The sequence below is a fragment of the Podarcis filfolensis genome, assembly GCF_964270895.1.
Source record: "Podarcis filfolensis genome assembly, chromosome: 5".
Taxonomy (NCBI): domain Eukaryota; kingdom Metazoa; phylum Chordata; class Lepidosauria; order Squamata; family Lacertidae; genus Podarcis; species Podarcis filfolensis.
Genome location: NC_139608.1, coordinates 6,687,810 through 6,715,001, shown reverse-complemented (window position 1 = coordinate 6,715,001; position 27,192 = coordinate 6,687,810). Strand labels below are relative to the sequence as shown.

Below are 27,192 nucleotides of genomic sequence, written 5' to 3'. Positions count from 1 at the left end.
CCAACACCTGGCACTCTGCTTGAGACCATATAAGGATTTCCGCAGTTTACAGACCATTCCCTTCTGTATCTGCATCCCGTCAGGTGGAAGCATGTATAGCTCCTCCCCCAAAATCCCGTACAAAAAAGCTGTATTTATGTCATGATGGGAAACATGCAGTTTCTCCTCCGCAGCGATCTTGAGCATCAGCCGAATGCTCTCATATTTGACCGTGGGTGAGTAGGTCTCGTGGTAATCCTGCCCTGGTACCTGTGAAAAACCTCTGGCAACCAATCTGGCTTTGTGTCTGACAACCTTGCCATTCTGGTCTGTCTTGGCCTTGAAGACCCATTTGCTGCCAACCAGTCTCATTCCTGGGACTACCGGTACCAGCTCCCAAGTCTGGTTCCTGTTCAAGGAATCAACTTCAGCCTTCATGGCATTAAGCCAAGGCTCAGCATCTTTAGAGGTTAACTCCTGGACCTCTTTGAAGCTTGAAGGTTCCCACACCTTCTCTGAGCTACTAAGAACAGCAGTTGCCGTCTTAGCAAACTCATCAGCAAATCTCTTTGGAGGTTTGCCTTTGGTCGCCCTTTCAGACCTGCGAACCAGACGCAAGTCTTCTGGACTCATCTCCTCCTTCTTAGGAGAAAAGTGACCAATGGTGAACAGTGGTTCTTCCAGTTCATTGTCAGACGCATCAGATGGTCTGACTGAGGCCTTTGCGCTCTTGTAGTCTGCTGTGTCATCACTGTCACTGACAGCAGCAGCAGCGCCGCCCACTGAACTGGAATCCGAACTCTGATCATCATCATCATCATCATCCTCAGTTTCCTCAGCTTTCTCAGCATGATCTGCTTTCTCCACATCACCTTCATCCTCCTCTGGGTAACTCTGGAAAATTCCCACATTTTCCCCCCACTTAGGATTGTACTCAACACTCCTTGTGAACTTTATGGATTTTGAGTTAGTCATCCATACTCTGTATGCACCTTTATCGTACCCCATGAACAAACCATGTGCCCCACGCTTCCCAAGCTTGTTGCTTTGTGGGGTGTGTACCCACATGTCAGAACCAAAGATTCTCAAGTGCTTGGTGTTAGGTTTCTTACCAAACATTTTCTCATAGGGAGTGCAGCCAATAGGTGATGACAGTCTGCGATTAAAACTGTAAACAAAATTCGAGAGAGCCTCCCCCCAAAACTTCTCAGGGAGGTTGGCATCATGCAATAAGGTTTTTATTCCTTGCAGCAACGTTTGATTTGCTCTCTCCGCAAGCCCATTCATCCATGGCGATCTAGGCGTTGACAAGTCATGCTGGATTCCCTTCTCAGTCAGGAAAGCTTCAAACTGCTGAGAAGTGAACTCCCCGCCCCGATCAGTAAACAGACAGCCAATACGTTTACCATGAGCATTCTCCAACCAAGCACAGAATGCCTTGAACCTAGGAAACGCTTGCGATTTCTGCTCGAGCACAAACACATGAATGTACCTAGAAAAAGAATCAATTAGAACCATGAAGTACCTTGCTCCTCCCAAAGAGGGCGCTAGAGGACCTACCAGGTCTGCGTGAACTAGCTGGTAGGGTTTGGAAGCCTGCCTGCTAGACTCCTTGCCTTTTGGAGCAACCTTCACCTTGTTCTCTGCACAAGATACACACTTCATGTGAAATTTACAAGGTTTGATGTCCAAACCTTCAACCAACTCAGGCATCTTGGCTAGCGCTTGCCAAGAGAGGTGACAAAATCTTCGATGTGCATCATGAATGCATCCTGCATGAAGAACCTTGTTAGTTTGTGCAACACAACAAGTATCAGCATTAGACACAGCAACATCATCATAAGTTAGACAGAACAAACCATCCAACAACTTTGCATGCAAAAAGTCCTCTTTGCCTTTTCTGATGATACAGACAGTCCTCTTGAAGGAAACCTCAAAACCACGCCCAGTCAGCTGTGGTACACTAATCAAATTGTCCACAGCTCCTGGAACAAAAAGAACATTACTAATGGTAGTATGCAGACTTTCAAGTTTCACAGTCCCAACTCCTGTAGCTTGCAAAGTCCTTCCATCAGCCAGCTGGACCTCTCCATCTTGAGGTGTGAAGGAGATGAACAGATGGCGGTCTTTGGTGAGATGGCGCGTGGCCGCAGAGTCAACAATAAACCTGGCCTTCCCCTTCGAAGCAGATTTGCTGGCAAACAAAACCTTGTTTTCCACCAGCGTGGGCTTTTGCAGCTTGCCCCCCTGCTCCTGGCCATCAGACTTGCCTTTAGCCTTTGGCGAAGCTGTGCCAGCAAACAAAGCCTTGTTTTCCACTGGCGTGGGCCTTTCACCCCCCTTTTGCTTCGGGCCATCTGCAGGCATCCGTCTCTGTTTACTTCTGGCCTTCCGGCCTCTGCAAAGTTGACCTTGGCTCCCATGGGAAACAGAGCTCTCAGCTGCCGACTCCTTGGCTCCCCCTGGAGGCTGGAATGCTGCCTGGGATGACATCACAGTCAGCTCCCCCTGCAGCTTGCAACCGGTGCCCTCGGCATCCTTGCATTCACTCGCATTCTGGGAAACAACCAGGACCTCCGATGCAGTCAAACTCTGGGCTGGGATGACTGGCAGATGGGCTATCTTCAAAGCATTCCACATCTGACGCGCAGTCGTGTTGCCAGCTAGCGTAGCAATTTCCTCCAGAGAGACGGACAAGACTATTACGTCTATGGCTCTCGAATTCTGAGCCTCCCATCTCCCTGTCAGAGGAACTGGAGGGGCTTCACAGACAGTATGCCAGACTCCAAACTGACGCAGCAAACTCTCACACCATTTTGCCCAGGTCTCATAATTGTCCCGATTTAACTTTGGGTACTCAGCAGCTTCAGAGGCTTGGAAAAACTCCATTCCACCTCTTAACATCAGCCGTGAGTCTTCTTCACTTCAGAGACTCCTTATCTTGGCACCCATAAATCACGAAGCCTGCTTGGCTCGGCTCCCAGGCCAATTAGGCCAGCCGGACATCAAAGAGGCTGCCGCGGCAACAGAAAAGCCTTTGCTTTCGCTTTTCCCACACATACCTCAGCAGTCTGTCGCAGTCTTACTCTCCTGTAAGTGCCGTGAATCTGGGCCCATAACCTGTTGTTGGGATACTGCCAGGGAGATAAGGTCCATCTGAGCTCCCAAGCTCGGTGCCGGACGATCCATCGACCTCCCGTAGTCACGCAGTATCAGCAATTTAGCGACACTAAGCCTCTGGCTTAGTGCACACTCTAAACAGCAGAATTCACACAGCAAGAAGCTGCACAGCATGAGAGCAGAACATGCATATTTACAGTTTATTTGGCGTTGGTCAGAACAAAGAAAACATGACCGTCTGCTCCGACTGCTCAGGCAAGACAGACAAAAACGAAAGGAACATATAGCATAAACATCCTGTGAGACAGGAACTTACGCAGGCTGTGACACAAACATCCTGCTGCCTTTTAAGGTGGAACGGAAATATCCTAACAGTATATATATATATATGTTTATGATACCTTTTATTTTATTTTATTTTATTTTATTTTTTATTATTTATCTATTTATTTATTTATTTTTTATTTATTTATCAATTTTAAGAGCAGAGCTGAATACTATGCAAGCTGCAGCGTTTGCTAATTGCCCCCCAATTAATCTTGCAAGCTACCGGCACCTTAGAAACAGCACACAACACTTTACCACTTTATACACTTTAGGTACTTGCTCCCAGCAGTTTGCAAAAGTAGCGATTCCCCTTGCAAAGCCCCGGTGTACTGACACAATCAACAGAATAACCTTACCAATGAAGCTACAAAGTAGCAGCCCCCAGTCACAGAAAAGCTCCTCCTGCACAGGCGATTTTATTGAGCGTGCGTGCAGAAGGCTAACAAAGTTGCGAGTTACTAGGCAGTCTGAGCTACTGGTAAGACTGTGCTAACAACAAGAGCAGTTTTACTTGATACACCACAATGTTGCCACCCCTTGCACAGCGAAGACACAGCTTAATATTCAAAGAAAGGTTCTATATCAAAACACACTTAACCTCACAGAGGGCAAATGCCTCACCTAAGATGGCGGGCGCCCCTTCAAGCCACGTGGCTAAGACAAAATGGCGGCCGCAAGCTGCAGTAACCTAGGTAGCCAGTAAACACTTTCACTCCACGGCTAGAAAAGCCCCGCGATTGCGCGCCCTCAAAGAAGCAGCAGCTTCTCCACCCTTTATTTTATTTATTTGTTTACTTATTTATTTTAGGAAGATGGCTAAAGCACCCTGTTCTGCTCAATTAACAAGCTGCCAGCTATCAAGGGAGCACCAGCGATCCTGCGAACGCTCAGGCGCGCAAGTGTGAGGGGCACCGGCTGCAAGAATTTAAACAAACGTCCCTGCGCTCGCTCAGACGACCAGATGCACAGCCGCAAGAGTTTAAACAGAAGCTCAGTTCGGCGCCCTCCCCCCAAAGTCACCAACCTCACGCAGGACTGACGCCCTGCGATATGAAGACAAAGCCTTGTCCCCTTAGTTGTGAAAAGAACTGTAATCCAAGGTCTTTGTGACCAAAAGGAGAGCGCGCTGTGGGGAAAAAACCCCTGGTCCTGCTGCACAGTGTTGGAAGAAAGCTGCAGGAGCCTCCGACGATGTGTAGACGAAGAGACCTAGCGGGAGGGAAAGAAAAACACAGCTGCTGCGAAGGAGGAAAAGGGGCGAGCCAAGGGCTGCCCCGACCTTAAGTGCCCCTAGGTCGGCCCGCCCCTGCTGCCAGCCAATTGGCTGAGGCTGCAGGAGATGAATAATAAAAGGGAATCCCTGGTTCCTGTGGGGCTGGCACCAGCCCCGCGAGAGTGTGTGTGGGCGGGGTCATGAGCCCGCAACACCCCCCCTACTAAATTCGGGAGTGGCTTTCTCAGTGGCTACTTCACACTCCTGCCAATGCTGCTGAATGCAGTCTTGGCCTTATAGCTGCCTCTGTACATACATACATCCCTTAAAGAAAGGGAGGGTGGATGAGTCTGTAAATAAAGTAGTGTGTAGCTACTGACTGTCTCTTTCTTCTGCAGTGGGATGCTAGAAGACGAGTGTGCTCCTCTCAGGAGGGAGGGGTCGCTTATTACCGGTCTCTCTGGACTGAGGGCAATTTACAGTCAGAGGGTGACCACCGGAGAGACACCTCGGTGTCTTGGGAAGGTGGTGGCCTTCCCGGGCGTTTTTCCAACAAATGGTAGCAGAGGATGGTTACGTACGATGGTTATGTCCGATGGTTGCCGATGGTTGCCGATGGTCGATAGGTTCTAAGCCACCCAGTGCAGCTGGCATGCTAGCTCTAAACAGAATCCAGACACAGAGGATGGGCTGCTCAAGACATGGGCCAAACACTTAGTGCAATTTCACCCATTTTTTTCAAATTACACCAACAGTCTCTTCTATACTAAGGGAATTGCATGATTTTGGAAGGAACTTCGAAAGGGACATTTTTATTTTTATTTTTTTGCTCTTCTGCATCCCAGGTGGACTGCAGCCACTTTATTTTTTCTTTTTTTTTCTTTTTATTGATTTTAATTCATTTTGTAACATCGTACATTAAAACAAACAAAAGAGACATACATAACACATTCACACAAAAAAGAATACATAAAAAAAGTAAGAGAGAGAAATAATAATAAAAAGGACAAAAGAAAACTACATTAACTACATAACACACAACACTGACTGACTTCCCTTCATCTCGGTTTCGGAATGTGTTGTAAGATTTTTCTATCTGCAGTTTCTTTTCCTCAAAAAGCTCTTTACATCACAAGTGTTATATCACACCTACTGTAATTTTTAGATTTTTTACCTCTGTTTCCATGTATGCCATAAATTTATTCCAATCTTTATTAAACTTTATGTCTTTTTGATTTCTTATTTTCTGTGTCATTTTTGCCAATTCTAAATAATCAAATAGTTTGGATTGCCACTCATTTATGGTTGGGATTTTTGGTGTCTTCCAATTCTGCGCTATTAGAGTTCTGGCAGCCACTGTCGCGTACTGAAAGTGTTTGATCTTCCTTTTTGATTTCCTCTCCAATTATCCCCAGCAAAAAGGCTTCGGGTTTTTTTATAAAGGTATATTTAAGGATTTTTTTAAGTTCGTTGTAAATAGATTCCCAGAATTTTCTGATAGGCTCACACAACCACCACATATGATAAAAATCGCCCTCCTTGATCTTATACTTCCAACATGATTTATCACCAGTTTTATATATTTTTTCCAGTTTTACGGGTGTTACGTACCACCTGTACATCATTTTATACATATTTTCCCTGAGTGTTGTACATGCCGAGAATCTCATACCTTTATTCCATAATGCCTGCCATTTATCAAACTATGTTATATCCGAAGTCCATTGCCCATCTCACCATTACCTCCTTTACTTCTTCATCCTTGGTGTCCCATTCAAGCAACAGGCTATACATTTTCGATAGGAGTTTTGTTTTGCTTTCTAGTATTTCAATCTGGAATCTAGATTTTTTCTCACTTATCCCATTTTTTTATCCTCGGTCCAAATAGAATTAATTTGGTGAAATTGGATCCAGCCTGTCAATTTGTTCTTTATTTCTTCATATGGCCTAATCCTCCAACAGGTCTCTGTTTTTACTAATAAATCTTCTATACTAAGGGAATTGCATGATTTTGGAAGGAACTTCGAAAGGGACATTTTAAAGCTTTAACTGCCTATATTTCCACACTTTGCTGCATGTTTTGTAATTTTTAATCTCTACTGGGGCTCTCTCATTAAAGAGTACTTGCCCCAAACCTGGATCTAGGCATCGAGGGAATCCTTCTATTTTACTCTTGCCACAGATAGACGCTAAAGGAGAAGATAATATTTGGATAGTGCTGGCTGTGTAACTAAAACCCATTTCCGGGTGCCAGCTACAGGAGGTAATGGATCAGGCTTCAGGTGTAAATGAAGCCTCATCCTAGACAGTAACATCAGGTGCAAAGAAAGAAACCAGCATTACACCCCAGTCTTTTTATTCATGAGCTTAAAGGATGATTTCCTGAGGAAACTTATTTTTTCTTGCTGCACAAGTTGAGCACAAACATGCTTTCATTCCAAATGGCAGCAATTACCTGCAGGGGTCAGTGTTGTTGTTGTTGTTGGAGTGTGCCTTTGTGATTTTCATATTATAAGAACCTGCAGTTAAATTTGAGTGCAGAGTAGCTGATTTTCATTTGAGTATATCTCAACAGGTGGGATTTAGAGAAGGCAAGAGTAAGATAGACCACTATATGATGCTCCAACATCTCAAGGAGAAATACTCATCATGGAGCGTGGTATCACTATACGTCGCCTTTATTGATCTAAAGGGGGCCTTTGATTCCATCTCTAGATCTAATCTCTGGCACAAGTTAGAGGCCACAAACATTGATTGAAGGCTTTTATCAACCTGGTTAAAAGCCTAAGCAGACAAAAGCTCCACTCTTCCAAGCTACACCATCATTGGATTTCAGTTCTGCTGTATGCAGATGCTGCTGCAATTTTATCAAGGATTCCAGCCTTAGAACAATATTGTAATGAAGATTCCCTTACAATAAATCACCAGAAAAACCCCCAAAGATAAAGGCATTTGGTAAACAAGATTAGAAAATGGACCACTGGACAGTGGCGGAGGAAGCCTCTCGGGTACCTGGGGCTGGACGAACCGCCCATAGGGATGAATGGGATGGGGCGAGCGGCACCCATAGGGATGGACAGGATGGGGGGCACCCATTCCTGCCCCCTCCATTGTTTGCTCGCCTTCCTCCTTCCCATCCTCTCCCCTGCCTGCCTGCCTTCTCCAGCCAGGAGTGCGGGGTAATGGTGGGGGGAACTGCGCAGGGGGGTGGCCAGTGCGATCCGCTGTGCTCTGCGGCATCAGCATTGGGGCGAGCTGCGCAGGGGGTGGTGTGATCCGCTGCGCGCTGCAGTGCCGGGGCGAGCCGTTGTGTGCTGTGGTGTTGGCAGCTCAAGCCTTTTTGCCACCCTCCTCAAGGATGGCACCCGGGGCGGAGTGCCCCCACCGCCCCCCTTCCTACGCCCCTGCCATTGGAGGCCATAAAATTGAAGATGTGCTGACCTTTAATATCTAGGTGTAATTTTCCAGGCCTCTGGCTCAAGGAAAGCCCATAACATTCAAGTAACCAACAATGGTAAAAAATAAATAAATCTGTGCATAACATCCTCAAATTTCTCCAGACTAGGGGTGGCCACTACACTCACGCAGCTCCAAAACTATACCAGGCTAAAGTTTTGGCCCAACTGTTATATGGTACCATTTTAGGACCACCACCTTCCCTTTTCTTCTGTTTAGAGCAAGTTCATTCATAATTCCTAAGAATGGTGGTACAAGTCCCTAGAAGTGTATCAGACGCCATGTTATGACTGGAGATTGCGTTGGTTAGAGTGGAAGCTAAGGTGTGCCTCACTTCCATAAACTTCTGGCTGAAGATCTGCTATTTCCCACAAGGTGTCCCCCATCCTATATTTATGCATCTGGTTCTTCCTGCTTAAGTGCAGAACCTTACATTTGTCCCTATTGAAATTCATTTTGTTAGCTTGCGCCCAGTTCTCCAATCTGTTACGGTCATTTTGAATTCTGGTTCTGTCTTCTCCCAGCCCCCCCTGTTTGGTGTCATCTGCAGATTTGATGAGCATCTCATCAATTGCTTCATTCAAGTCATTTTAAAACAACAATGGGCCCAGGACAGAACTGTGCAGCACCCCACTTGTCACTTTTTCCCAGGATGATGAGGAACCATTAATGACTACTCTTTGGGTTCCATCAGTCAACCAGCTACAAATCCACCTAACAATTACCTAGTTCAACCAACATTTTACCAGCTTCCTTGCGAGAATATCATGGGGGTCTTTGTCAAAAGCCTTACTAAAATAAAAATACACAATATTCACATCATTCACCTGACCCACCAAGCTTATAACTCCATCAAAAAGAAATGAGATTCATCTGACATGACTTACTTTTGAGAAACTCATGCTGGGTCTTCGTAATCATAGCATTCTTTTCTAAGTGCTCACAGACCAACTGTTGAATTATCTGTTCTAGGACCATCTCTGGTATCGTTGTCAAGCTCACTGGTTGGTAGTTACCTGGATATTCCTTTTTTGCTCACCTCCAGTCTGTAGGAACCTCACCTGTTCTTCTGCTTGAAACATAGCTGAAGAAAGCTTTTAAAATTATTTTTAACCTCTCTTGCAAGACTCAACTCATTCTGAGCATTAGCTTGCCTGACATTCACCCTGCATCTGTTAGCTACCTGTTTATGCTCCTCCTTTGTGATTTCCCATTTTTTCCATTTCTTATATAGGCAATGATCATTGCACATGTGCTTTACCACAACCTGGAAGTAGCAGTAAAAGGGGGTGGGGTGGGTGTAACGGGGTGGGCTTATTTCAGATTTTAATATTGCACAGCTTGAATTGACTGGATGGATAAAAATTGTCTAGACCCATCTGTTTGATTCAAAACTTTAATTGTGGAACAAAAAGCAGTAAATGATTCAACCAAATAATTCCATATAATATCTTGTGCCGTCCAGCACAGGCTCGGCATCTTAGAAATAAAAGATAATTCCAAACAGACCTAAAAGCTGAGGCCTCTCTCTTCCTACAGCTTCCAGTTTGCCTGAGGCTGTGCATCTTACTCTCACAGAGCATAAGAACGACTCATCCACCACCTTTCCAAGATGGCGAAGTTGTAATTCAATGCCTCTTATGTGATCTAAGGTTAAACACTCATGCGTTAGGTAGCAGAGGACAAGAACAATAGTTAATGATAAACTCATCTAGGCACTCAGAGAGAGCTGTTTCTAGCTTAGTACACTCAAGTGGAATTTCTCCATTTCAGTGTCAATTAAATTATTATATTTAGCAGGGCTTACATGCATTCCACTGTTGCACACAATGACCCAGAATGCAACTCCTGTGCAAATCGAGGGTTGCCTGTACACACCCTTCTTAAATTTCAGCTGATCTGTAAGCTCCTTATGCAGCCAAACCAGTTTCTTTAGATGCCTCCCAATTTTCTTTTTTGCTGGAATTGTCTGCATTTGGGCCTTCAATATTTCACCTTTAGGAAACTCCCATCCATCATGGGCCCCTGTCTCCTTGAGTGCTTCTGACCATGGGATCTCACTCAGTAGTTCCTCAAACTGGAGGCTTCTTCCCCATGAAATCCCTTAGTGCATATAAGATAATAATAAAAAAAGTTTATAACTTGTTTTTTAGATTGTGCAGTATTGAGCCCCTGTTCTCAAGCACATCATAGCAAATTATCTATGGTAATAAAACATAAAAGAATCTGCCCCATTCCCCTTAATTCCAGTCAACAGCAGGCATTGTCCTTTCACATTGTTTAAATTCCAAAGAAAACCTTCATTGTCCCGATCCTCTGCACAACAGCTGATTTGTTTGTAGCATCCCTTCCATATCTTACCCAAAGAGTATTTTTAAAACTCAGATGTAGCTACAAACCACATAATTAAAGTAGCACCTGAGCAACCAAGGGAAAGCCACAGAATTCGAGAATTTGAGAATTGCAGAGTTGAAAGGGATCTAGTCCAACTTCCTGTAATGCATGTTGGATGAAGAGAACAAGAACGATGTAGAAATTTACAGCAAGATATAGGACGCTGGAAGTATTATTATTTTTTACAGTATATGCTTTACGATGAACTGCTGCGGGGAACAGCACAGAGTTTATAAGGACGGGGATGCATTGTCAATGCTGTTACAGGTTCTTTGTTGAGTTTCTTTGCTTCTGGTATGTGGAAGCTGAATGCCCTCAGCAGGCTGGTGAAAAAGATGAACAGCTCAATCCTCGCCATCTGCTCCCCAATACATGCACGGGCTCCTGAAGAGGAAATAAGGAGAAAGTGGGAAGTGAGCAAAACATTTCCCACCAAATCCAACTCTCAGCAACTAGTTTAAAATCTCAGTAAGGAATCTGGGTGGGCCAAGTTTCCTACCTACCACCAAAAGTGGTCTCATGGAAAACCCCACTGCTATAAACCCAATTTTAGCAGTAACTTTAATTTTAACTGTCATATGATTCAAGTGCCACCAATAACTTTCACCAAATGTAGACAGTTGCAAAAGTATAGCTATCCACATGTTCTGCATCCTGAAAACAAATTCAGTAATACTATACATAATATTTTGGGAGAGCATAAGATCCTCCCCTATTTCTCATGAGGCTAATGGAACTTCAGGTATACTTCCTTAGAGACAACCAAGTAAGGTATAGGGATACTCTGTCATAGAAGAACTTGGTTTGGGAAAGATGGCATTAAAAATGGGATCATTGTAGTAAGTTCTGCCTCCTGGAATTAGCAGTTTCCTTTTAAATTATTATTATTAAAAAATGCATAGGCTCTCCATTGTTGATCTTCTTCTTAGTCTGTTTTCCCTCAAATATATAAAATCATAGAATCATTAATTCTAGAGTTGGAAGGGACCCTGAGGATCATCTCGTCCAACCCTCTGCAATGCAGAAATATGCAGCTGACCCATACAGGGACCAAACCTGCAACCTTGGTGTTATCAGCACCACACTCTAATCAACTGAGCTATAAGTTTGGGGGCAGAAGGATCCCCTAAACTTTGGATCATTGTAGTAAGCTCTACCTCATGGAGAGCCTGATCCTCCTCATAATTTCTAGGTTTAGTAAATGTTAGAATTTAATCAATACTTGGAGTGTTAAGAGAAGGTTCCAGACGCTGAATATAGCAATGTCAAAAATACTGGTCAAACCAGATTTTTTGTCCTAGGAGATCCCCTGGCAGAAGAGCCATCCTGTAGACCTTTGCATCGAGAAACACCTTTAAGATAAGACCTTTAAGCTGTGCACCAATCATCTCTATGGAGCAGGCATAAGATATAGATGGGGACTGCTCTTTCTGCTGTTTGCTTAAATTGAATGGGAAAGTGCTGACAGCCTCTTCAGAAACCTCCCATCTTCTACCAGAGCTGGAGCTCAAGGTCCTGTGACTATTCTCAGGCTTTGCTGGGAGGCTGATGATGAAAGTCTGATAGCTCAGTGTGACACACTCCATCAATTGACTCACTAACCAGGAAAAGGAAGAAGACGAAATCACCTGTCCCAGATATATGCAGGGAGAAGAGTTCTGTTCATCTCTTTCCTGCTGCTGAAGAATAGCATTAACAGTCTTCTTGGATTACAGCCTAGATTCAGCAGCTAATTATTTGCATTCTCCCCAGAGTTTTGACAGCTGACAGTAATGCTTCAAAAGTGAAAATGTATCCTAAACAATTCATTTGAAGCCATGTTCTATGACTTTTCTTTACATGGCTTGCCACTGTTCTCAAATTTCAAGGCGGTCTTTGAGCATCTTACTGTTTTCAGTAGGTTTCACAACATGCTGTCTAGAGTTACCCTTAATGTATAGATAGCTTGCCAGTTAACTGGCAACAGAGGTTGCTTAGAAGTATGTGGCTCAACCCTCCCCGCCCCCATGTTTTCCCTTGGGTTGAGAAGGCTACTGTGACCTGTTTCAGAGTCTCTACGTACTTGCAGGTAAAGGTAAAGGGACCCCTGACCATTAGGTCCAGTTGTGACCGACTCTGTGGTTGCGGCACTTATCTTGCTTTACTGTGTTTGTCCGCAGACAGCTTCTGGGTCATGTGGCCAGCATGACTAAGCTGCTTCTGGCGAACCAGAGCAGCACACCAAAATGCCGTTTACCTTCCCGCCTGAGTGGTACCTATTTATCTACTTGCACTTTAACGTGCTTTTGAACTGCTAGGTTGGCAGGATCTGGGACCGAGTAATGGGAGCTCATTCCGTTGCAGGGATTTGAAACACCGACCTTCTGATCAGCAAGCCCTAGGCTCTGTGGTTTAGACCACAGCGCCACCGTGTCCCACGTACTTGCAGAAGAAAACACAAATTTGGATTAAATATGCATACACTTTATTCCATATGAAAAGTTGTATTCTCTTTCACGGGTGGGGTGGACAAAGGACTCAGTAATAATGAATGAGTCACACACAGGTAATAAAAGACAAAATGCCAGCAGGTGAAGCTTTCCCATATTTGTATATCTATACTAGAAAAAGATTAACCTATTGAATATCTGCCTGCTACACAGCAGTTATTTATTCTTTCTGCCTGCCCTGAGATCTCTGCTCTTTCCAATACCCAACCACTTTCACTCATTGGCTAAAAGCACTGCAATGTGGGAGTAGGATCGTATCTCACAGAGCAATTGTTTTAACTGCTGCTTGTAGTGTTTGCTTCATAGCATCCATTCTACGAGATGAAAGTTCATTTCTGTTGGCTGTGTGCCTGGTACTGCAATGCCACCTATATTTTGTACCCTATCACACCTTCCTGATCAAAGCTTGACCTCATTGAAGCAACCCGGCAAACATGGTTATAAATCACTTTATCATTTACCTGCTCCGAATGCCAGAAATTCTTCTCTAGCCACAAAATTTCCATCCTTGTCCAAAAAATGATTTGGATTGAACTCTCTAGGATTCTCCCATTGTTTCAGATCGTAAAGAACAGAGCGCAGATCTGGAATAACAAAGGTTCCCTGCAAGGAAGAAACAAATGACTCAGCCTACATCCAGGCAGGGCATTATCTTGCAAACGGGTTGTTGAGACCCAATTTTTCTGCGTACTCAGTTGGCACAGGCTCATTGCCATTCTGCTGCTTGCTGCCTACACCACTGGTTGAAGGCTAGCAGGAAATATCCACAGTATGTATTTTTATCCCTCCCTCCCCAATTCCCAAGTAGCTTACAAGATTAAACCTCAGATTTCTTGTTCATTTTTCTTTTTAAAAAATACTTTTGCACAATTCTGATTTAACAGAATTGCACCTGGAGGCATGGCTGGGTTATTGTTTTGTTTGTTATTATGTTATGTATTTTTGTGTTTTTACACTGTAAACTGCTGTGATCCTTGGATGGAGGATGGTGTATAAATTTAATAAATAAACAATACATCTCTTAATATAGAAATCAACTTCACCAGGCTCATGTTATCTTCAGTCCACATAATATATAGAGAAGAGATGTGGAGAGAATGTGCACAGTGGACCCAAATGGCTATGAAGCAGAGAAAGCAGAGTCTGTACCTTGGGAATGGGATAACCAAGTATGTTTACATCCTTCACACTCTGCCTAGGTGGCCCAAAAAGCAATATATATTTAGCACGCTGGATCTCATGAATCACTGCATTGGTATAAGGTAGTTTCTTACGATCTTGAAAGGAGATTGAGTGAGAGGAGCCAAAAACATCTTCCATCTCCTTGTAGACTTTATCTGAGGGAAAAGAATATTTACTCACTTGTTCTTACATAACTCCACAAACTCCAAAGAGAATTTCATATAAAGCTTTCTAACCATCTTCATTCAGAGCTAAACAACAGACTATTGGAATGTGAGTAATATTTCTACATGTGCCTTGATTCTCTTCAATAAATCTATGTATGAGAGCTTTGTGGAGTTTTGTTGAATACTATCCAGATTGAGAGAGAAGTTTCAGGATGGAATAGTAAGAACGAGTGAGTTCACCCTTCTTTCTAGGCTTGAAGAATTAGACTGAAACTAGATTGCAAAGGAGGAAGGGAGGTTTCTTCCTGCTCTGGGCAGAGCCAATAGAAAGGAAGTATTTTCCAGATTGAGAGAGAAGTCTTAGGACGGAATACAGACCATTTCATTCCTGGATCAGGATGGGCTGTTGCTGTCACTGAACAGGTCTCTCTTACCCTGGGCTCAGACTTCGGTAATAGGGTGCCCTAAACAAGGACAAATTCCAGTGCCCGCTTCCCTCTTGCTTTCTGTTCTGTGCATGTTGTCAAGTGCTCTGTGTCACAGTTTCTCCACCCTTGCCTTGGCACCCTGTGTGGGGAACTGCCCGCACTGCCCTAAATCCGGCACTGCTCTTACCTTGGACTTCTGGATGAATTGCAATAAGGAGCATTGCCCATTTCAGAGTAGAAGCAGTTGTCTCTGTCCCTGCACCAAAAAAATCCAGAACACACTCAGCCAGATTATCTTCATCATATGTAGTATAAGGATCATTCTGGGTCTGTTAAGGATAATGATAAACATTAAATTTATTTTACAACAGACTTAAAGCATTTCACTTTTTGGTGTTCATGAAAATTCTTCAGTATTTTTGTGCAATTTTCTCTTAATATACACATTTTTGTATTCAATATTGCCTAACCTAGTATACACAGCTTGGCAAAGCAATTTCTTCTAATATCAAGCAATTTTGTGTGTTGTTTTAACTAAGATTTGCATATATTTGCCTACTTTAGCCAAGGGTATGCATTTTTGTGATGAACAGAATTCACATACAGTGAGGATATTGTACCTACTTTCTCAAGCTGAAGTAGATAGAAATCAATGTAGTCCTGTGGCTCAGTCAGGGAATGTTGCTCCCTATGTTTCTCTATCTCCTTCAGCACAATGGAAATTGCCTCATCATAGGCAGAAAATATCTTTTTATGAGTTCCTGGGAGATATTGCATGATCCATGGGAACATTTCATAAAGCTAAAGGGAAGCAAAATCCAAATGTTTATTTATAACTTGAAAAGAATAGTACTAAACAGCAGAGGTACTATCTGTTCACGACTGCAAAAAGAACAACTTATGCAAAATACTGGGGGAGAGAAAAGAAATGTCACCCAAGATCTGAGGACCTTGAAAAATGGAAGAATATTCCCACCCACTCCCCGTCTTTAACCCTTACAACAACCCTTGTGAGGAAGGTTAGGCTGAGAAAGAGGGACCAAACAGGTATTTAAAGCCAGGCCTTCTCCATCTATGCCCAACACTCTGTCCACGACCCAAACGGTTTTCTGAGTGCTACTGGCCATGGGTTAGGGCACTGGGGAGATCTGTCTGGCTCAATAAGGAAGGGGGGGGGAGAACTCACAGCATGGAAAAAGCTGCCTCCAAATTGTAAGCTCATTTCAAGTATCTCCAGCAGTCTCTTAAAGTTTTCATCATCTGTAGATAACTGGTTTCCAAATGTCAAAGCACATATTACACTGGAGATTGACTTAGTGATTGGTACCGATGGATCAAATGGCTGTCCTGCAAAAGAAGTCATTTACTGTCATATTACTGTCAAGCTGATAAATTTCACATTAGGGTTGGAAGGATACTGGAATCTCCAGCAATAATTTGCTCCAGAAGAAAACAAGCAAAATACATGACATTCCTCCCAACATAGATAGATCAAATAAAGGTTTCAGCAGACTGGAATGTGCCAGCATTATCACCCTTGTATCACATACCCTTTGAATTTGCAAAGACCTCCACAAGACGATGGGCTGCCTCTTCTATTTGGTGCTCCATGCCTTTCTTCCCCAGCCCCAGCTTCCGCATAGTAGCTATACCAAACCGCCTCTGCTGCCTCCACGTGTGACCATTTGAAAATACAATTCCTGAAGCCATCAAGAAACAACAAATTATTGGTCACAAATACTCATGCCCAAAAGATTGTTGGGTTGGTTGCCAGCTTAAAGTAAAGGTAAAGGTACCCCTGCCCGTACGGGCCAGTCGTGTCCGACTCTAGGGTTGTGCGCTCATCTCACTTAAGAGGCAGGGAGCCAGCGCTGTCTGCAGACACTTTCGGGTCACGTGGCCAGCGTGACGAAGCTGCTCTGGTGAGCCAGCACCAGCGCAGCACACGGAAACGCCGTTTACCTTCCCGCTATAAAGCGGTACCTATTTATCTACTTGCACTTAGGGGTGCTTTCAAACGGCTAGGTGGGCAGGAGCTGGGACTGAAAGACGGGAGCTCACCCCACCGCGGGGATTCGAACCGCCGACCATACAATCGGCAAGTCCTAGGCACTGAGGTTTTACCCACAGCGCCACCTGCGTCCCGGTTGCCAGCTTAGAAGAGGCCAAATTAAGTGCTTAGGCATGCATTCAAGAGCAGCACTTTCTTTCAGAACTCAAGAAATGCAAGGCTGGTGCAGAACCACAGCGAAACTAGATAAGATGCCTTATAATTACCTACTTGCCCTTATGTCTAGTAAAACTAGGAACTATTATAGCAGGGGTCATCAAACTTTTTCAGCTGTCAACTTTTTCCCTTTTTAAAGGGAAATTCCCTTATTCCGAATAGGATTCCTCGCAAGAAAAGGGAAAAGTTGACAGCTATGGGCCAGTCCACTGTCCCTCAGACCTTGTGGGGGGCTGGACTATATTTCGGGGAAAAATAATGAACAAATTCCTATGCCCCACAAATAACCCAGAGATGCATTTTAAATAAAAGCACACATTCTACTCATGTAAAAACACACTGATTCCCGGACCGTCCGCAGGCCAGATTTAGAAGGCAATTGGGCTGGATCCAGCCCCCAGGCCTTAGTTTGTCAAATAGCATCTTATTTGACTGGGCATACAAAGAAAGAGGACACCGTATCAGAACTAATTTCAAGTACTCTTCTGTCTGGTGTGTAAGAGGCACTTAGGCATCACCCAAGGTGTCCAGCTGTAGCAGTTGATGCTCTTTGTTATTATTTTTAAGTAATTGGTAATTATTCATTATAGAAGGGTTACAGATAAATCCGTAGAAGATTGGGTTTTGTTGATTACCAGTAGCTATTAGAATTGTGACTTCTTAACATGGGGTACCTCCATGCTCATTGTACCAGCTCCCTTAAATTCAAACACTTTTTAATATTACTTAAATGTTGTTAAGTGGTCGACTTTATACGTGATTTCCCACATTCTTTTAATAACAATGCTCAGTTAAAGTGTTTAATGCTAGAATATAAAAGGACTGGAGGGGGCAAAAAAGTATAATAGTGGATTATTGCTGCAGCACCTGATGATAACAGGTTCTAAATTTAGCTCCATAATGGTTGCATTCTATAGTAACAAGAGCCTGATGGCTCATCCTCCTGTCATAGTGGCCAACGAGATGCTCGCTGGAAGCTCACAAGCAGGACTTGAGTTCAACACTACGTTCTCCTCTTGTTTCCAGAAATTGGAATTCAGATGCATGCTGCTTCTGATTGTGGAGAAAGAGCTTCGCTATAGTGGCTAGTGTCCATGAATAGCTTTATTCTCCCTGAAAGTTGTCTAGGCTAGGGCTGCCATACTGGGATTTCAAAGGTGGAAGTGACATCCAGGGGGAAAGGTGGCGGTTTGTCCTGGATCTTTGGCAAGTTAACTGAATATTTGTGTTTTTGTAAAAAAAACAACAACCCCCCCGAAGCTCAACAATTTTGGGGTCTTCCTAATTTGGGGGATCTTTCAGGGTGTCCTGGTTTTTACTTTTTGAAATATGGCAACCATATCTAAGCATCTTCCACAGCTCTCCAATTTGCCTTCAATAGTTGAATTCAATAGTTTAATTTTTGCATTGTGTGAAGTACTTTTGTTTGTCTGCCCTCAATCTTCCAATTCTTATGAGTTCCCTGGGGGGAAGACAAGTAAAACATCTTATTATCCACAACTTACCCCTTCCTTTTAATGTTGTTCTTAGGAAAGGCGTCACCGGTCGGTCAACAAAATCTTCCTCGTGGTTGATCAGGGCTTCTTTCACGGCTTGGAAGCCAGACAGTACTACGACAGGTAGAAGTCCTATCCGTATAGTGTAAACGTTTCCATATTGCTTTGCCATCTGCCATTGGGATCAAAGTAGAGACGAGAAGCAATCATATGGAGGAGGCGATTTCAAGTTAGTATGTGACCTACACCCTTCTTCAGCTTCTGGCAGGGTGGAGCTCTCCACTCCCTTTTAAACATAAGCTACTATTTTAAAGTAACCACTTACATTTCTTCATTGAATAATCATGTAATAACTAAGCATACACAACTTTGTTAACAATAGCACCTGTATCTTACTAATGCCTTACCATGCCATGGAAAAAAGGGAAGTCTCTGTTACGGTGGGGGGGAGGGGGGAACCTCTGAGAAAGTGAAGGACAAAGCATATTGCAAGATAAGAGAGATATAATATGGAAAGAGGGTTACAGCTCTTAAGTCCACAGTTTGGGAGGGCTATTAAACACCCATTTGTTTTATCTGGCCTTCCCTTGACTAGTTTGTGTCCTGTTTGCTGGATTGGAGCTGGGGTAAAATATATTATTTTGGATTTTTTTTTTTTAAATTCTTTGTATAATTGTAGCCTTTTTTCATGCGTGCTGCTGTGGGTGGGCTTTGCCCCCCAAAGCAACATACAGTGGTACCTCAGGTTAAGTACTTAATTTGTTCCGGAGGTCCGTTCTTAACCTGAAACTGTTCTTAACCTGAAGCACCACTTTAGCTAATGGGGCCTCCCACTGCTGCCGCGCTGCCGGAGCACGATTTCTGTTCTCATCATGAAACAAAGTTCTTAACCCGAGGTAATATTTCTGGGTTAGCAGAGTCTGTAACCTGAAGTGTATGTAACCTGAAGCGTATGTAACCCGAGGTACCACTGTAGAACTGTTTGGTTTTTTAAAAAGGTTTTTAAATTGATTTTCAAATTACTTTAGAACCACAAAGACAGATGAACAGTAACAAAACAAAACAAAAATTATACTGTATCCAGCTAAATGCAGGGCATACAAAGCCTAAACATATTAAATGATACCACCCAATCTAAGATCAAAGCATCCATATTGCTCTAGATAGGGGATAGAAACTTGTAAATCTGAAACTATAATACATGAAATAAAATCCCACCATACTGAGTAGAAATGACCAGAATCTTCCTGTGCCTTAGAGACCCCTAATGTATGGAGTCTTTAGGACAGGCATGTCCAAAGTCCGTTTCAGGCGTTTAATCTGGCCCTCCGGTCAGTTTAATCCAGCCCCTGTGGCAGTTTATTTGCTTGGGTAAAATCCTAAAAAACCTCAACATCTTGAATGCTAAAAAAAGCTCAACAACTTTGGTCGGCCCACACAGCCCTTCACTTCATCAAATCTGGCCCTTTTTGACCCCACTGCTTTAGGATATATAGTTTATTTACACATATATACAGCTTGAGCCTACGATGGAGGGGCTCACAGCATTAACACCCCAAAAGGGCCTTGCTCCCCCCCCCCATAGCCACAGTCTTGTATTCAAACAGAAATCAAGCATCACTCTGTCTCTCTGGCTTCCCAGCCGGCTGCTTCTAGCTTCTAGCTCACATCACTCCACTCTCAGTCAGTGAGGGAGGCCCATGCATTTCCCACTGGTGTGGAGCCACTTCCTTTGTTCCCTTAATGGCTATCACCTCACCAGGAATTTTAATCCTTGCTTATATTTTAATACTTTCTTGATCCAGGGATTAGAAGGGTCTCTTGCATACAGCCTATTCCCTGCCGCCCAGCTCATAACAAGATACTTGGTCGAGTCTGAAGTGAAAAGAAGGTTGCCATTACTTTGCACTTTGTACATGGCTCAGAAACTTAGTGCAGAACACTCCTGTCTCAGCAGTGTCTACACTGGCTTGGTCATGTCTACAGAATGGAAGATGGCAGGATCCCCAAGTACATGCTCTGCGGAGAGCTGGCTTTAGGTACCAGGCCCAGGGGCAGACCAACACTGTACTAGTAAGATGTCTGCAGACCTGACATGAAGGCTGGAAACATCAACCCTGCCATGTGGAAATCCCTTGCAGATGACAGTGCCAGGAAACGATCAAATAGGTTGTGCATCCACAGCAGTGACCAGAGGAAGAATGACCTCTGGGAGGAATGCAGAGAGAAGAAACGCCATGGTGTATCTGCAGCAGCACAACCAGATGCCTTTATCTGCCCCAGCTGCAACAAAACATGTCTCTCCCATATCGGCCTCTACAGCCACAGCAGGTGTTGCAACCTTTCAACAGTTTAACTTTACCTCCAAAGGCCTTTAGAGAGGTGTGAGATGCATGTCTTTGATAAAAAGCTGTGACTCATAGAGTCTATACACCTTCTGAGTCACTGCTTGTTGTGCTCCTTGATGACTGCTTTGGAAATGCTGGTTCAGTGGCATATTGTTCATTGACTGGGGATTTTAGGTCAACTTGCTGGAGATTTTGGAGAATTTTGTAGTTGAAGCAGTTTCAGTATTAGAGACTGACAAACTGATATGGGCTGATGCCTTATTGGTACTTACCATCCAGCTATCCCAGCTGAGCTGGGAGAGCCACAGTTTTCAAACCTCTGTCATACAGAAAACCCCGCCTTCCAGGGCTGGCTCTGTGTAAAGTTAAGGGTCTCCTTTGCTACTATGCTCACAGGCAAACTGGAGCTGAGCTAGTCATTTTATGATTGTAAAATAAAAATAATCATTGCTGTTGGAGTTATAGGCAAGCAGAAGATTTTTGTTTATTGAGTAAATGATATGAAAACTGACCGATAATAATTGTGCATATAAATTTACTATAAGATACATAAAATCAATAAAAACTATCAGTACTTTTATTGAACAGTAGACTAAACAAGTCAATAAGGTTTTTTTCTCCTAAGCATACACTCTTATAGCCAAGAGTCTTTCGACATCTTAAACTGTCAACACATTAATAATAATAATAATAATAATAATAATAATAATAATAATAATAATATATGTATATCTTTCTGGGTTGCCCCAGCCACTCTGAGCAGCTTCCAGCAAATTATAAAACCACAGTAAAACGTCACACATGAAAAACTTCCCTAAACAGGGCTGCCTTCAGATGTCTTCTAAAAGTCAGATAGTTTTTATGTCCTTGACATATGGTGGGAGGGTGTTCCACAGGGCGGGTGCAACTACCAAGGAGGCCCTCAGCATAAGATTAATAAAGTTGTGAGTGTTTAAAGGCTCCGCAAATCTCCGTGTTATTTTAGCTGCAAATGGGCTAACATAGCTCCCCATCTGGCAATTGTTGCATTACATTCCTACTTATTTTAGATTTCACACCTTGAAATGATTTATCATTGGATAATTTCTTCCAGTTACCAGTGGAAGAAAACAATTCACAATTCACATTGTGGGTTTTATTAATTAATTAAGCAGATCAATTAATTAGAAAGATGTACCTCAATGAAAGCATCTGAAGAAAGTCTGATCCCAAACCGCCACAGGCTTCCAATGAGAGGAAGTGGAAGAGGCCCTGGAGGATAGCGTCTAAGTGACCAGAGCTGTCTCAGATAGCTCAGAACTGGGCATGGAATCTTCTTAATCCAGTCTATCATTGTTTGCAACATCCTCCTGCCTTTTCTTTCTGTATCTGTCCAGCACGCCTGTGAGAGGTGAATGCTCTTTTCTCCTGTGGCTTTTTGGCTCTCTCAGAGATGTTGCATTCTGTCTTCATTTCTCTTCTCACTGCCTTTTAAATACTATAATTAACATATTAGTAAGCAGCAAGGCCTTTTGCACATCTAATGGGATCAGATAGGCATGTATTATTTCAGCACGTGTGGTTACTTCTAGACCCATTTATTAATTACTGTAGTCACCTTGATTTGTTTGTGCAAAGTTTGTGGGGAGGTTATTATATAACATAGGAAAGAACTGGTCTCCCACTCTTTTTAGTACCTTTTCCTGTCACTGTTATTACTGCAAAAAGAAAAAGTGAAAAAGAAAGAAAAAATGAAGCGAATTTCTCTCACAAATAAGCGACAATCTGGAAACATTCTTAGTTGCTTCTGTTGGAAAGAGATTTCCATATCAAAGTCTAATATAATCCAAGCCAACCAGGTGATATAGATAATGGTGGTGACCACATTTATTCTGACTACAAACTTAACAACTCTTCATTAAATATATGTACACAAAAGCTGTCCTTTTATTTTTACACAATCTTTGGCTTTGCCTCCCCACAGTCTCTGCGATGATGAAAATTCCACAAAGTATGTTGGATATTCTGGCTTTGCCAACTAACTTCTATGAATGGGTACTTGATTTCCTCCCTGAAAACTCCACAAAAACTGATGTGTATTTTTGCACATGGCATCCATATTGAAACCTTCAGTTTGCAAATGTATGCATAACACTGATTCTTGTTTCATAGTGTAGATTCCATTTTTATGCCCTGCTTGGTGAATAGGTCAATCTACTTTTTGTCTATATCACTTCTTTTCATATGTGCTCAGGATAAGTCTTCTGTCCCACTACATTTTTTTAAAAAAGGAAGTCTGAGCGGAAATTCATATTGTTAAAATGCATGTATTTGAACATATTTTCCTCTCAATGTTCACATTTCTAAAATAAAAAATTCCTTCCAGTAGCACCTTAGAGACCAACTAAGTTTGTTATTGGCATGAGCTTTCATGTGCATGCACACTTCTTCAGATACGCGGAATCAGAAGTCACCAGACCCTTATATATAGTGAGAGGGTAGGGAGGGGTATTACTCAAAAGGGTGGTGGGAATGGGTGATTGGCTGATAGGTGTGGTAAATCTGTTGACGACTGTTAACGACTGCAATTGAAATTACAGGAAAGAGCAAGGGGTAACATTTCTAAAGTTACTTTATTCTTAAATTCATTTCAGAATACTTATATCAGTTTATTTTTGAGCTGAAAACAACAATGCAAAGTTAAAGAAGTGTGCAATCAGAAGGATAATTGTCTTATGATTTACACATTAGTCTAGGAGGATTATCCTGAGCTTTTGTTTGTCCTTCTTACCTGTCAGGTATTTAGTTGGGAGCAACCACCTAGAAGCATAAGCCAAAGGGCGAGAAGCAAAAGATAACCTGTCACTCAAGAAATCCAGGTTATCCCTAAATCAGCCTTTCGTCCCAGGATGCTGTTGGACTACAACTCCCATCTTCCCTGAACACAGGTTCTGCTGGCTGGGGATGACCGGAGTTGTAGTCCAACATTTGAGGACCAAAGGTTGAAAAAGGCTGCCCTAAGCTGTGAAGAGCATATATTCCTCCACAACATAGGAGCCAACTCCAAGGGACTAAGGTCCCGCCGCCGCCTCCCCCCCAATAAAATATTTGAGAGGGAGACAGGAAATAGTCAGAACATCTGCAGCCTGCTTTGGGGCTGGTTCATGGATGTGAGGAGTCAGATAGTATTCCCTGGTCTTCTGAATAACATAGGGCTGCCATATATCCAGATTTTGCCGGATATCACTGGGATTTTGAAGGGGGAATTGATATCTGGGCGGGGGGGGGGATTCATCCTGGATCAATCAAAGAAAAGCTTGGGGGTGTCCTGGTTTTTACTTTTTGAAAAATGGCAACACTAGAATAACATCAAACTTCACACCCACAAATTCAGGCTGTCTCTGTAGTGAGAGGCCAGGAAAATTGCACCTTGGCATTATGTATCCACCTGTGCTGTGACAAAGGAATAAGTCTGCCTAAAAGTCCTTGGTCCCAAGCCAGGAGAATGAGAGGTCAAACCTGCATTTTGAATTGAGTCCAAAAGAAGACATGACGCCAGAGCAGTTAGCAAAATGCTGGGGTAACAGGGCATCAATGCCAAGTCCTGGTTAACAACCTTACAGCTAACTTGGACTAATTGCTGTTTAAACCATCTTATTACCGTATTTTATTACCGTATTTATGTTAGAATTCCTGATCTCTGATTGGAGTCATGGGATTGTTGTCTTTCACATGACGGTATATGTTTTGACTCCACAGAGTGGAAGGTGACGAAGACAGGATGTTTCGTGTTACTGTGTTCTGTGAAGTGGGACTATTGTCCTTTGTTTTGTTTTTTCTCTTTGCTGTCTGATGCTAGAGAGAGAGGGAGCCATGTTGCAGTGCTCCATGTGTGTTTATATGTAAATAAAGTAGATTAGCCAAAATGCTGAGTTGCTGAGGTCTGTCGCGCACATGATGTGCAAACTCTGCGGATCCCTAAGTGTTCCGGTGTCGGTTGGCATCGGTCGCTGTGATGTTCGGGCAGAAGAAAGCTTATGAAGCTCCTGAACAATCGACCAGGAGGGAGGGAACATGCCAGTCGCGCATGTGTCTCTGCCAGGGTCCTGCTCGAGTGTAGGCTGAACTCCTGACAATTTATGGTCAACCATAAACAGCTGTTTCCTGTGTGGCTTAGGAAGCAAGTAAAATGCAATATTAAAATAACAGAGAGTACCTGAGGCTGCTCAGAAGAAACTAGGCAACCAGGTAAGAAAATCACTGTTATAGGTTTTGGGTCCCAGAGTTTGTGGGTGCAAGGTACTCCCTAGATTTAGCAAATGTTAGAATTTAACCAATACTTAAGAAAAGGAGCCAGTCATTTAATGTGGCAGTGTAAAAATACAGGCTAAACTTGTTTTCCTGGCCAGGGAATCGCCTGGAGGCAGTAATAACCTATTAAGATTGGCCATCAGTGAAGCTAAGGCTGTGTCAGATACTGGCTGGAAGATAGCCAGTAAGACAAAAGATTAGTAGTTTCTGTTTAGGATTGCAGTTTGCCTGATGTAAGTGAACAGGGGGACAATGTCCGTTTTGAAAGCTTAGCTGGTTCATATGAAACACAGCCTCTGTAAAGGATCTTAATATATGAGAAAGCATTCTATCAGGTAACACTTTTATAGTTTAAATTGGGCCCGGAAAACTACTGAGAGCCGGTACCAAATCTTCAAAGGAAGCACTATGAATTGCATTCATCTGTTTCCCAGGCATGAATCATGCAGGCCAAACTAGGATTGCAACTAGTGCACCAGTATAAAATTGTTAAAGGCACAGCAGGTCAAGGAGGCATCCTGGAATAAACAAGGTGAATGTTGTTAACCCAGGCAAATGAGCCATAAACCAAAGGGTGTTCCATACTGATCTGGATTTAACTTCAGGTGCCTTGCATTTCGGCCTTTAAAACCACTCCTCTTACTGCAAAGTTCATTACAGTACTGTCCTTGAATACCCTTAACTGATGTGACACATTGTCAACAATCTGTTGCTGAGGAGGATGTCCATTGTCCCTGTCACTTTTTATTTTGGTCTTAGAAGGTTTGCTTAGAGACATTAGACAAGATGAAATAATTCTGGCGGTAAAGATTTAAAAAAAGAAACTTACAAGTTACATGCCTTTGCTGATGATTGGATGATAGTTTTGGAAAATCCACTACAGAGAGCAGAGACTCTTATGAATAAATTAAATTATTTTTGTACATTAGCCGGTTTTAAGATTAATCACCAGAAAATGATAATGATAATAAAGAATATGACAATGGAAGATCAAAAGCTTTTGAAGGAGAAAATAGGGTTTCAATTTGAGGAAAAAAGTAACACATTTGGGGGCAGATGAAGGTTATAGATTATATGGGACTGGCAGAAATGACTGGCAGAATCCGAGACCAGGGAATAGAGACGGCGGAAGAAGACTGGAAGAAATTTAAGGACTATCTCAGAAAACATTGTAAAATTATTGAAGGTTAGAACGATGTTGATTCAGAAATTAAGCGGTTATAAGCTGTAATGATTATGTGATCAAGAAAAGAAAGGTTAAGAATTATATAGAAATTAGGGGAAGGATTTGCTGAATTGAATTAATTAGAGACTGGAATACAGAAAGGGGAGGTATGAGGAGGTCGGGAAAGTAAGTTTTATGAATATAAGGGATTGAAATTATACTTGTTTGTTGTATGTGTTCTGTATGTATTTTTACTGTTTCTGTTTTTTTGTTTTTTCTATTTTATATAAACTTTTAAAACTTTAATAAATATCTTATATATATATATATATAAAGTAACACATTTGGGTATTATCATGACAAATGTGAATTGTATGTTGTTTCAAAATAATTATGTTAAGACATGTCCCATTGATTTTAATGTAATTTAAGCACAACTAACTTTCTCTTGGCTTTAGGGCCCTTAATTGTTTGCATTGTTTATACTACCCCCTCCTTTTAAAAAAATAATATTTTATTAAAGTTTTCTTGGTTTACAAAGGTATGCGCAATGTCTCTTTTTTCAAGTGACATTTTCCATAGATCAGTTTCATTTGTTGAGACATTAGGGTTATATTAGGAAGAAAAAAGGGGAGAAGAGGTGGCCATGGTGAGTGGGGGTGGGGTCGGGAGGCGATATTTCTATTTTGCTTAATGTACGTGTGGGTTTTTTGTGTCAGCGTCATTTGTGCAGATTCTCTTTGCTATTCGCTTGTGTTCCTTTGGTGGTGAGAAAAATTGTGGTTGGCTTACGGTGTGGTTGCTTGTTTGTGATTGGCTTTGTTGAACTTTGTTTTCGTGTGAGTGGGGTGAGTGTGTGTTTTTGAATCAGGTTAGCCATATTGATTCATATGCTGTTGGTGGATTCTTGT

At 42.6% G+C, this 27,192-nt stretch overlaps 1 protein-coding gene across 1 annotated transcript; it reads right to left on the bottom strand.

Annotated features, from left to right (window-relative positions):
* Positions 1-9,477: 9,477 nt before the first annotated feature.
* On the bottom strand, positions 9,478-23,844 carry LOC310762220 (cytochrome P450 2J4-like). Its single transcript, XM_083612916.1, has 9 exons — positions 22,004-23,844; positions 18,488-18,650; positions 16,306-16,455; positions 15,942-16,102; positions 15,380-15,556; positions 14,943-15,084; positions 14,128-14,315; positions 13,440-13,581; positions 9,478-10,873 (listed from the first exon to the last, which is right to left on the bottom strand). Exons 1-9 carry the CDS (start codon positions 22,169-22,171, stop codon positions 10,686-10,688), a joined length of 1,479 nt encoding a protein of 492 aa, XP_083469042.1. The 5' UTR covers positions 22,172-23,844; the 3' UTR covers positions 9,478-10,685.
* Positions 23,845-27,192: the final 3,348 nt, after the last annotated feature.